General features: G+C 42.4%; 1 protein-coding gene across 5 annotated transcripts in view; it reads left to right on the forward strand.

Annotated features, from left to right (window-relative positions):
* The window catches only part of LOC118358473 (probable C-mannosyltransferase DPY19L3), a 194,834-nt gene that overhangs the window by 151,728 nt on the left and 31,084 nt on the right, over positions 1–12,022 (forward strand). Inside the window, exons 1-3 of one of the 5 annotated variants that reach the window (XM_052480407.1) lie at positions 2,260–2,361; positions 2,647–2,770; positions 3,960–4,080. In XM_052480407.1, coding sequence (XP_052336367.1) covers positions 3,969–4,080 — 112 coding nt within the window. In that variant the 5' untranslated portion in view covers positions 2,260–2,361; positions 2,647–2,770; positions 3,960–3,968. The other 4 variants (XM_052480397.1, XM_052480421.1, XM_052480414.1 and 1 more) reach the window with 4 other exon arrangements.

The following is a 12,022-nucleotide window of genomic DNA, read 5'->3' on the forward strand; positions in this document are numbered from 1 at the left end:
TTTAGATCCCAAATTGCCAAGCTCTAAAACCCCTCTTTTGTGTTCAAGTAAGTAAAAAGAATAAATCAGAGAGTGTTCTATCCTATGGCTTAAGAATTCCAATAGGGTCTTCTGGGAAAGATGAAGGTTTAACTTTTATAGGCCAAGGCCTTTCACTCGCAGTCTTACTTCTTGAACTTCCCAGAGATGGCATGAGTGAGTTGGGGAATTGAGAGAAGAGGAAGAGCAAGGGAGAGAGTGCTCAACCTACTTTTCCTTTGTGCTTATCAAGAAAGAAACCAAGACAAACAAGCACCTTCCATGAAAAAAAGGATAGCCATTAAACATTTACGCCTTTCTTCCCCCATAATCCTGTGCTCCTACAAGCGGCAAGCCAATTTATTTTTCTTAAATCTCTTTGATAATCTTCAGCCCTTTCATGTCAGCAGCTGCACTTTCAATTTTTTTCCATCTGGATGCCCAGAGACTTCTCTCTTGTCCTCTACAATGTCTGATATCTCAAATAAATTCTATGGGGTCTCCATACAATGTAATGATTCAATTTGGACTTGTTTACTCCCCATCTTGGAGTGACATAACTTGATCTTTAAAAATGTATATGTCACAATAAAAGATGGAGTGGTCATTATTTCAGATCGATGTAGTGAACATTGGGTAATGTAAGTATGAGATGTATTCTAATGGGGACTTTCAGATTAAAATAACAACCAGGTCAAAGAATAGGCTATGCGCTGTCCTGGGGTTTATGGGTAATTCATTTCCACCAATGTGGATGTATTCGTTTTAAGTATAATAAAGATGACATGCAATTGAAGGAACTATTTTCATAAGGAACTGGTATATAGTATTTAATAATAACTACCCGACAATGTACAAAACACAAAATATATCAATATCAAACCGAAAAACTTTGCAACCAACCAATCAATGTATAAATCAATGTGTGACAAAGTGTGTGTGTGTACGTGCGTGCTCATGTTCTCTGCATAATTCTGACATTTAAAGCACCTCAAATAAAAACATATGCTCTCCCTGTAAAAATAAATTATTCAATAATATAATATCAGGGACTCATTGCACTATTCATAAATAATTAGTATCAGCATATGCCTCACAACCATAAGCATACATGTATTTGCTATTATTATCATCACCCGTTATCTGTACAATATTTGCACATACCATACAAGTCAAAAGTTTGGACACACCTACTCATTCTAGGGTTTTATTTGTTACTATTTTCTACATTGTAGAATAATAGTGACGACGTCAACAATGTGAAATAACACATGGAATCATGTAGAAACCAAAAAAAGTGTTCAACATTTCAAAATTTGAGATTCTTTACCTTGATGACAGCTTTGCACACTATATGCATTCACTCAACCAGTTTCATGAAGTCGTCACCTGGAATACATTTCACTAAACAGGTGTGCCTTGTTAAAAGTTAATTTATGGAATTTCTTTCTTTCTTAATGCATTTGAGCCAATCAGTTGTGTTGTGACAAGGTAAGGGTGGTATACAGAAGATAGCCCTATTTGGTAAAATACCAAGTCCATTTTATGGCAAGAACAGCTCAAATAAGCAAAGAGAAACGACAGTCCATCATTACTTTATGACATGAAGGTCAGTCAATATGGAACATTTCAAGAATTTTTCAAGTTTCTTCAATGATAAAACTGGCTCTCCTGAGGAATCAAGCCTTCATGGTCGAATTGCTGCAAAGAAATCACTACTCGAGGTTTCACCAATAATAAGAAGAGACTTGCTTGGACCAAGAAACATGAGCAATGGACATTAGACCGGTGGAAATCTGTCCTTTGGTCTGTTGAGTCCAAATGTGAGATTTTTGGTTCCAACCGCCGTGCCTTTGTGAGATGCAGAGTAGGTGAACGGATGATCTCTACATGTTTGGTTCCCACCGCGAAGCATGGAGGAGGAGGTGGGATGGTGTGGGGGTGTTTTTCTGGTGTCATTGTCTGTGATTTATTTAGAATTCAAGGCACACTTAACAAAATGGCTACCAGAGCATTCTGCAGCGATGCACTATCCCATCTGGTTTGCACTTAGTGTGACTATCATTTGTTTTTCAACAGGTCAATGACCCAACACACCTCCAGGCTACGTAAGGGCAATTTGACCAAGAAGGAGAGTGGAGTGCTGAATCAGATGACCTGGCCTCCACAATCACCTGACCTCAACCCAATTGAGATGGTTTTGGGATGAGTTGGACTGCCGAGTGAAGGAAAAGCAGCCAACAAGTGCTCAGCATTTGTGGGAACTCCTTCTTCAAGACTGTTGAAAAAGCATTCTGGTTGAGAGAATGCCAAGAGTGTGCAAAGCTGTCATCAAGGCAAAGGGTGGCTACTTTGAAGAATTTCAAATATAAAATATATTTTGATTTGTTTAGTGGTGATGGTACTTAGGCTACATTCTGTATGTAAGACGTATACAAACTGTTCACAATTGTCAGTTGCTGTCTTTTTGATGTTGACATTCAGGTTAATAATGTGCTATTTATTGTGTGTTCTGTGTATCGATTTTTGTAGGACCAGAATTATACCTATATATTTATTCATTAATACATAAAAGTAGCAGTTTTTCGTCTGCATATTAACCAAATCTTTCCCCCCCTTTGTTTCAAGTTTCTCTAGTTGTTTCAAGCCTATATTCGACTAAACTAGAGACTCTACGCATGTATCGAGTGTCCGTGGGAGGGAGAGTAGAAACCTTTGGACATCCGATAAGGGATTGCAAGCACTGTCGAGGGTGAGGCTTAAATATATGAAGTGTAATCAAATCCTTTTTTGTTGCTATCAAAAGCGAAATTCATTATCGAGCGATCATGAAACCGATGCTGATGCTGTCCATTCGAAGAGACCGAGATTAGCGAGTGATGGGATCTGATATTTCATGACATCCTAGCAGCGGCGTGAGTAGGAAATGCCGCTGCAACCCAGGCCTGTGTGAATGAATGAAAACAGCGAATGAATGAAAAGCATGAGACAATTGTGTAGTTTGTTTTGCGGATTTTCATGGGTTACCACACAAAAAACATAGTTTAGTTTTTATTTTTGCAAAATTGTAACGGTAGCGTAGGACGATGGAGACGCGACACACTTTCGATAGATGACATTTGATGACATCGGGGGACACGTTGATTTTGCAGTCCGGCCCATGGCGTAACGGTGTAAACATTGCTGTTCATATTAAGGCAATAGTACCTATACAATGACACGTCATAAATATGAGATGATTTGCATTATACTCCAGGTGTCCATTATGATTCCAATTCCATAGCCTATATAGGATGGGATATCATTGGCCATTAGCCTGCTGGAGGAGGCAAGGAGCCACATTCAGCCTCGCAGCATCACACTTTGATGTTGTTTTAACAGGTCTTTTTTTTTTAATTGTGTGTGACTGGATGCTACCTTCTTCGCATGTTAGGCATTTAAATGTACGTTCTGCTCTTTCTCTCTCTCTCGGTGTGGTGTAAATGTACGTGCACTTACCGAGTACCTATGTGTGTCCTCTTGTTGTGTGCCTTTCTTTGTTTGCTGAAATCCATACTTTTTAAATAAAATGTTAATCAAATACAACTACAGCCTGTTGCGATTAAATTCGCAGATGTGCATTCGAGCCGAGTTGCCATCTTAGAGCAACGGTAGGAAACGGTATGATTTGTATTTGATTAACGTTTTATTAAAAAGTATGTTTACTGAAATCCGAAGGCATTCAACAACAGGATAAACAGGTACACGGTAAGGGTGTAATAATTAAACACGTTTACGTATCAGCGCATAGCAATTAGAGAATTGAAGGAGTCAGAGATTCGTTTAAAAAAAACAAATCTAGTCTGTTCTCAACTCCGTGGAGGATTTCAGGTACTTGGCTGTGTGTGTGTACATCCCTATCTTGTGTGGAAGACTAAATAGCTGCCTCTCCTTTTTTTCAGTGAGCCACCATGACAGCCCTTAGGCAGAGGAAGGGCAGCAAAGGAAGTAAGGAGCCTGGTCCAGAAGTCCTGTGCCAGAGGTTCAACCCTTCAGCGGATCCTTTAGAGAGGTCTTCAGATGGTTAGTGTCATGCGCAGTGTTTACATGTTGCTGATGGAGCCACCCAACTGGTACCTCATGTGTGTCTCAACCCATTTGAATGTTGTCAAGGAGGGTGGTCACGTGTGTTGCGAAGCAAGAGGTTCACTGGTTTGAGACTGGTACGGGGCAGTCGGACAGAGGAGGAAGCTGAGCTGTTCGCAGCACAATGACCTCGCTCACATACACATAGTATAGAATTGCTCACATACACATAGTGTTTCAGCAATTCAATACTATCTTGCCATTTGTTGTCATCGATTCTCTATGTTGAATGCATGCTTCATAGTTTTACATTGTAACAGTCACTGGTATAATTTAACTCCATCTAGCTTTAATTTAACCCTGATGATCAACAAACAGTGAGAGTTATAATATAATGTCTTGTTTACCGCCGCGCCGCTCTAGTTACGGGCACCATGTCTGCACGGCATGCCGGCTGTGTTCTGGTATAGGAGGGTCAAAGCGGGATTCCGAAACTGAAGTATGGTTCCAGAGAGGCGAAGGGAAATGCCACCCCTCTATTCACCGCGGAGGGAACTCTTTTCCCGTGACGTGTTAAAATGGCAATAGCAAAGTACCTTTCATTCATTGATTTTTGTGTACAGCTAATGCTAAAATAACTCTATTTAAAATCTGATTAACACGTTTTAAACTTTATATCATGACGATGTGTATTTAAGATGAATGTTTTGCGAACCGCCCTTCAGGTAGAGAATGGCACTGACTACTCCGCATATATTCTCTCTGTCCCTTCTTGTCAGTTAAGCTTTGTATGTTCTGTTCCTGCACCTTAGATCTGTTTTTTATTTATTTTTTAAGTTGAGACTTTAGGACAGCTGAGACTTAATTTATCTGGTTTGTCTATTTTAAAGCACTTTGGTTTATTTTCTCTAGTCATCATTTGTATTTAGCAAATTTGAAAAATAAAACCCTTTTGCTTTTTGCTTTTTGCACCCTATCTCAGTGTTTCTCGTTGCCTCCTTGCTCATCCCTAACATGGTGGGACGACCAGTAGAAGGCACTGAGTAGAGGTAGTTTAGCTTAGATAGATTTTTCTTCTCTTTTTGTTTTTGACAAAACAAGAGAACTAAACCATGGGACCGAAAAGGGACAAACCAGGACTGGCACCACCTCTCCATGTGGAAGGTGTGGCCAAAGACCTGGGTGAATGAGGTGAGCCCATACCAGACAATCCAGGTGGGACCTCATTGGAGGAGTTGACCCTCCTGTTCAAATGTGCGACATCAGGCTGGATCGGGAGGCCGATCGACAGGCGCAAAGGTGGAAAGCAATGCAGCACCATTTCGGGCTTCTGCAGCTGGAGGAATAGAGCAGGATGACCAGGCATTAGGTGGCTCTTCTGAGGTCGATGGCAGGGACACTGGCCTAGGAGCTGCAGGTTCCCTCCCCGGTGGCCCTCTGGGCCCTGATGACCTTAACCCCCGATCAGACTGACCAGTGTCCTTCCTCATCTGACCCTAATTCAAGTCCACGTACAGGTCCGTATCGGGTCCAGGTTAAAGCAGTTAAATGATGACATTATCCAACCACTTTCGAGAGATTTACAATACTATATCGGTGGCCAAAAGCAGACAGGGCAATCAGATTGATCACATTGCTTACTGGTAAGGAGTGCTTATGTTCACATGGACATTACTGAGTCACGAGTCTATGCTAAAGTTAAAGAAGGCTCTCCTAGCATAGTACAGTATCAACCCAGAGACCTACGGACAGCTTTTCCGCTCCCTGGAGGTAGAGCCAGAGGAGACGTCCAAGGAGCTCTATGTCCTTCTGAAGGACTTTTATGGGAAGTGGGTGCCGCCCGCTAACAAGACTGACGGATTTAGGAAAGACAATTATCCTTGAACAGCACCTCCGTATGTGTGGGCCAGGGAGCATGACATGGCAACCACTGCTGAATCTGCAGCCCATGCTGACACCTTTGTGGTTGCCCGATGCCAGGTCCAACCCTGGAGTTGTGGCAAGCAGCCAAAGAACTCAGGGGGCAACAAACACTGTACTTCCAGAACTTAAAGACTACTCCAGCCATAGGCAAACCTATCACTCCTGGGGATAGTCATTTTAGTCAAGGCCCTATCTCTAGGCCCCCAGGCAGAGCTAACTCTTGTCCCCAGTGTGGTCAGGAAGGTCATACTAAGCCCTTGTGCCCCAGGAACAATGCCAAAGTAGCCCACGTGTGTTGTGCCAAGGCCAAAGGTCATTGAGCAGGGTGAGAATCCCCCTTTGCAGGACATTGCTGTTTCACTCGATGGCCAGGTTGTCAGGGCACTGGTAGACACTGGCAGACTGGTGCAGAATAAGTTGGGTTCCTACCCACATGTGGGACCAAGACTCTAAAGTTGCTCTCCAGTATGTCCATGGTGACGAGAAACATTACCCCACAGCAGAGGTCTACTTGAAAGTGCAGGGGCAGTCTAATCTTTCTTTTCAATAAAATATATTGATGTTAGTTTGGATTCGGTTCTGCCAGTTTGAAAATGTTAAATTGTCAATACATTGCCCATTCCTTGACTGTGCATGAGTGACCTTTTACCACATGACACAACACATCTGTGTGGTGAGCAGACTTACTGCAGTGTCTTTCCCTGTAACTTTTTTTTTTAATGGGGCAATCAGCAGTTGCTACATCCATTTTGGGGATTTATAAATGATTAATGATATGTACCCATTTGATTCTTAAAGAATACAATTTATGAATGCCTCGTGAGTTTAGTTCAACTGCCGTACCCCATCAGAACCCAATATACTTTTTTTTAATGTGATACAGGGAATATGAACAAACACTATATAACCTCAAAACATGGTTAACTTTCATGTTGATATCATGGATGGTCAGTCCTTGCATCCATAACTTTGAGAGTGGTTACATTTCTCCAGCTCCATCCATCAGCTTTTTACTGAAACGGGCAGAGGTCACTTTATTGTTTCTACAGCTTATTTCTGTTTTCAATGGCATCTGAAAGCAAAAGTACTTTATTCAATATTAGATTATTAGGTTGAACCAGAGCCATACAGTTGAAGTCGGAAGTTTACATTCACTTAGGTTGGAGTCATTAAAACTAGTTTTTCAACCACTCCACAAGTTTCTTGTGAACAAAATATAGTTTTGTCAAGTCTGTTAGGACATCTACTTTGTGCATGACACAAGTAATATTTCCAACAATTGTTTACAGACAGATTATTTAACTTATAATTCAGTGTATCACAATTCTAGTGGGTCAGAAGTTTACATACACTAAGTTGACTGCCTATAAACAGCTAGGAAAATTCCAGAAAATGATGCCATAAAACAGCCAGACTACGGTTTGCACATGGGGACAAAGATCTTACTTTTTGGAAAAATGTCCTCTGGTTTGATGAAACAAAAATAGAACTAACCATCGTTATGTTTGAAGGAAAAAGGGGGAGGCTTGCAAGCCGAAGAACACCATACCAACCATGAAGCACCGGGGTGGCAGCATCATGTTGTGGGGGTGCTTTGCTGCAGGAGGGACTGGTGCACTTCACAAAATAGATGGCATCATGAGGCAGGAAAATGATGTGGATATATTGAAGCAACATCTCAAGACATCAGTCAGGAAGTTAAAGCTTGGTCGCAAATGGGTGTTCAAAATGGACAATGACCCCAAGCGTACTTCCAAAGTTGTGGCAAAATGGATTAAGGACAACAAAGTCAAGGTATTGGAGTGGCCATCACAAAGCCCCGACCTCATTACTATAGAAAATTTGTGGGCAGAACTGAAAAACCATGTGCGAGCAAGGAGGCCTACACACCTGACTCAGTTACACCAGCTCTGTCAGGAGGAATTGGCCAAAATTTACCCAACTTATTGTGGGAAGCTTGTGTAAGGCTACCTGGAACATTTGACCTAAGTTAAACAATTTAAAGGCGATGCTACCAAATACTAATTGAGTGTATGTAAACTTCTGACCCACTGGGAATGTGATGAAAGAAATTAAAGCTGAAATAAATAATTCTCTCTACTATTATTCTTACATTTCACATTCTTAAAATAAAATGGTGATCCTAACTGAGCTAAGACAGGGAAGTAGGTACTATAGGTAGGTACTATATACCAAGTAGGTACTATTTTTCAGATGTTTCCCTACCAGAGTTGCACAGTTTTGTTGAAGAACATCCATGAGCTACTTGCTATGGGCATCACTGCCATTAGCTTCACGATTGACATTTGGACCAGCGATGTCAGCCCCATGAGCATGCTGAGTCTGACAGCACAGTGAGTTGACAAGGATTTCATACTCTCTACTTGCCTAGAGAGTTTTCAGCTCTACTTTTCGTGGCTGTTTATTTACCACCACAGACAGATGATGGCACTAAGTCTGCACTCCGGCAGCTGTATAAGGAGATAAGCAAACAGGAAACCACTCACCCATAGGCGGAGCTCCAAGTGGCCGGAGACTTTAATGCAGGGAAACTTAAATCAGTTCTATCAAATTTCTATCAGCATGTTAAATGTGCAACCAGAGGGAAAACAATTCTAGATCACCTGGACTCCACACACAGATGCGTTCAAAGCTCTCCCTCACCCTCCATTTAGTAAATCCGACCACAACTCTATCCTCCTGATTCCTGCTTACAAGCAAAAATTAAAGCAGGAAGCACCAGAGACTCGGTCTATAAAAAAGTGGTCAGATGAAGCAGATGCTAAACTACAGGACTGTTTTGCTATCACAGACTGGAACATGTTCTGGGATTCTTCCGATAGCATTGAGGAGTACACTACATCAGTCACTGGCTTAATCAATAAGTGCATCGAGGACATCGTCCCCACAGTGGCTGTACGTACATACCCCAACCAGAAGCCATGGATTACAGGCAACATTCGCAACGAGCTACAGGGTAGAGCTTTCAAGGTGCGGGACTCTAACCCGGAAGCTTACAAGAAATCCTGCTTTGCCCTGCGATGAACGATCCAACAGTCAAAGTGTCAATACAGGGCTAAGATTGAATCATATTACACTGGCTCCAACGCTCGTCTTATGTGGCAGGGCTTGCAAACTATTACAGACTAAAAAGGGAAGCACAGCAACGAGCTGCCAAGTGACACCAGCCTACCAGACGAGCTAAATCACTTCTATGCTCGCTTCGAGGCAAGCAACACTGAGGCATGCATGAGAACATCAGCTGTCCCGGACGTCTGTGTGATCATGCTTTCCATAGCCGACGTGAGTAAGACCTTCAAATAGGTCAACATGCACAAGGCTGCAGGGCCAGATGGATTACAAGGACGTGTGCTCCAGGCATGTGCTGACCAACTGGCAGGTGTCTTCACTGACATTTTCAACACGTCCCTGATTGAATCTGTAATACCAACATGTTTCAAGCAGACCACCATAGTCCCTGTACCCAAGAACACAAATGCAACCTGCCTAAATGACTACAGACCCGTAGCACTCACGTCCGTAGCCATGAAGTGCTTTGAAAGTTTGGTAATGGCTCACATCAACACCATTATCCCAGAAACACTATTATCCCACTCCAATTTGCATACCGCCCAAACAGATCCACAGATGATGCAATCTCTATTGCACTCCATACTGCCCTTTCCCACCTGGACAAAAGGAACACCGTGAGAATGCTATTCATTGACTACAGATCAGCGTTCAACACCATAGTACCCTCAAAGCTCATGACTAAGCTAAGGATCCTGGGACTAAACACCTCCCTCTGCAACTGGATTTCCTGACGGGCCGCCCCCAGGTGGTGATTGTAGGTAGCAACACATCTGCCACGCTGATCCTCAACACTGGAGCTCCCCAGTGGTGCGTGCTCAGTCCCCTCCTGTACTCTCTGTTCACCCACGACTGCATTGTCAGTCACAACTCCAACACCATCATTAAGTTTTCAGACGACACAACAGTGGTAGGTCTGATCACCGACAATGACGAGACAGCCTATACTGAGGAGGTCAGAGACCTGGCCGGGTGGTGCCAGAATAACAACCTATCCCTCAACGTAACCAAGACCAAGGAGATGATTGTGGACTACAGGAAACTGAGGACCGAGCACGCCCCCATTCTCATCGACGGGGCTGTTGTGGAGCAGGTTGAGACCTTCAAGTTCCTTGGTGTCCACATCAACAACAAACTAGAATGGTCCAAACACACCAAGACAGTCGTGAAGAGGGCACGACAAAGCCTATTCCCCCTCAGGAAACTAAAATGATTTGGCAATGGTCCTGAGATCCTCAAAAGGTTCTACAGCTGCAACATCGAGAGCATCTTGGTTGCATTACTGCCATGTACGGCAATTGCTCGGCCTCTGACCGCAAGGCACTACAGAGGGCAGTGCGTACGGCCCAGTACCTCACTGTGGCTAAGCTGCCTGCCATCCAGGACCTCTACACCAGGCGGTGTAAGAAACAAACTAGTGGTGATTATCAATTCACGTCCTGCTGTAAATCAAACAGAGAAGTTTGAGGTCTCCCTCTCCAATATTCACCAAAGGAATGTTCTTTATTTTCAAGCTACTTTTTTATCACCTTCAAAGCCACTACTGGAACAATATTTCTAACATAGAATGTTTTGTGTGTCATTTTGTTTGTGATTTTGCGATGTCATTAAAAATGTTATAAAGGAAATACTGTAACTTGAAAAGTATACCCACGACATGTGCGAAGTTTCCATACTATGCGTTGTGCTTGTGATTTGAAACATGATGAAAGTGTTTTTGTTAAGAGAGGTATATGATTTTGGTAGCTGTAAGAGATAATTGTTTTTTATAACTGTGCACAGGGGGCCACTGCCCCCGAGTGAGGTCAGAGATTGTGTCAACCTGACGGAACCGCCCCTTCTAACAAACTGCATAAATAATGGGTAAAGAAATGTACACATCAGACCAGAAAAGCGAGTCGATAAACTCACCTCCCGGACAATCACTGGTACAGCTGATTAGCTGTCCTAAGTAAAGTATCTTTGAAATACAAGTAGGACCATTCTACTACGCTGCTCAAACCATCGTATTACTGTTCAGGACTACACGACAAGTCACCGGATACCGGAAAACTACAAAGAAGGACAACAGTATGAAAATTGAAAACTATTTTGGACAATCAGAGCCTTACTGGCGTGCATGGAAAAGGCCCAACTCCCTTTCTAAGGCGCCCCTGTCCACCAAGAGCGATCTGGTGAACCAAGACATTTCCTGTAAATACATTAATGATTTCTTACTCAAAGAGGGCGGCGGTTCGTGTGCAAGGTATAGGATTACTGTAAGTGAGAGTAGTTTCTAAATGTACCAATGTTAAGTGTCTCCATCTCTTTTGTCGCAAGAAGCCACGTTGTCATTCCGCTAGGGACCTGTTTTTAACAAATTAAGTGTGTATGTTTATCGTGTTATTAATTATCTAGTAAATAGATTGAATCAATTTGTTTAGTACTGATATCAGGCTAAACAAATAGTTTTTTTTGCAGATGCAAGGAGGTTACCACTGTTCAGAATGATGATATGATACGAGGTTGTGATTAATAAGTTGACCGTTTATAGAAGTGAAGACCCTTTTTAGAGTTTAATTTGGGAGATGGTAACTTTTTAAAGAACTGCTCTCGTGGTGCCCCAGATCCCAATGAGTTAATTGTTACATGATTCATTTAATTGGGTAAAAATTAAACTCAGTTAATTAGGTAAATAACAGTCTTCGTATTGTTGTTAAAGTCAAGTCACAACACCACAGTTGTGTCAAGTTGGCTGGGTGGTTGATCATTCTAGATACACACAGGAAACTGTTGCTCGTAAAACCTAGCAGCGTTGCAGTTCTTGACACACCTGTACGCCTGGAACCTACTACCAAAGGCTCATACAGTTATTGTCTTGCCCATTCCCCCTCTGAATGACACGCATACAGTGGCAAGAAAAAGTATGTGAACCCTTTAGAATTAC

The sequence above is a fragment of the Oncorhynchus keta genome, chromosome 2 (genome assembly GCF_023373465.1).
Source record: "Oncorhynchus keta strain PuntledgeMale-10-30-2019 chromosome 2, Oket_V2, whole genome shotgun sequence".
Classification (NCBI taxonomy): Eukaryota; Metazoa; Chordata; class Actinopteri; order Salmoniformes; family Salmonidae; genus Oncorhynchus; species Oncorhynchus keta.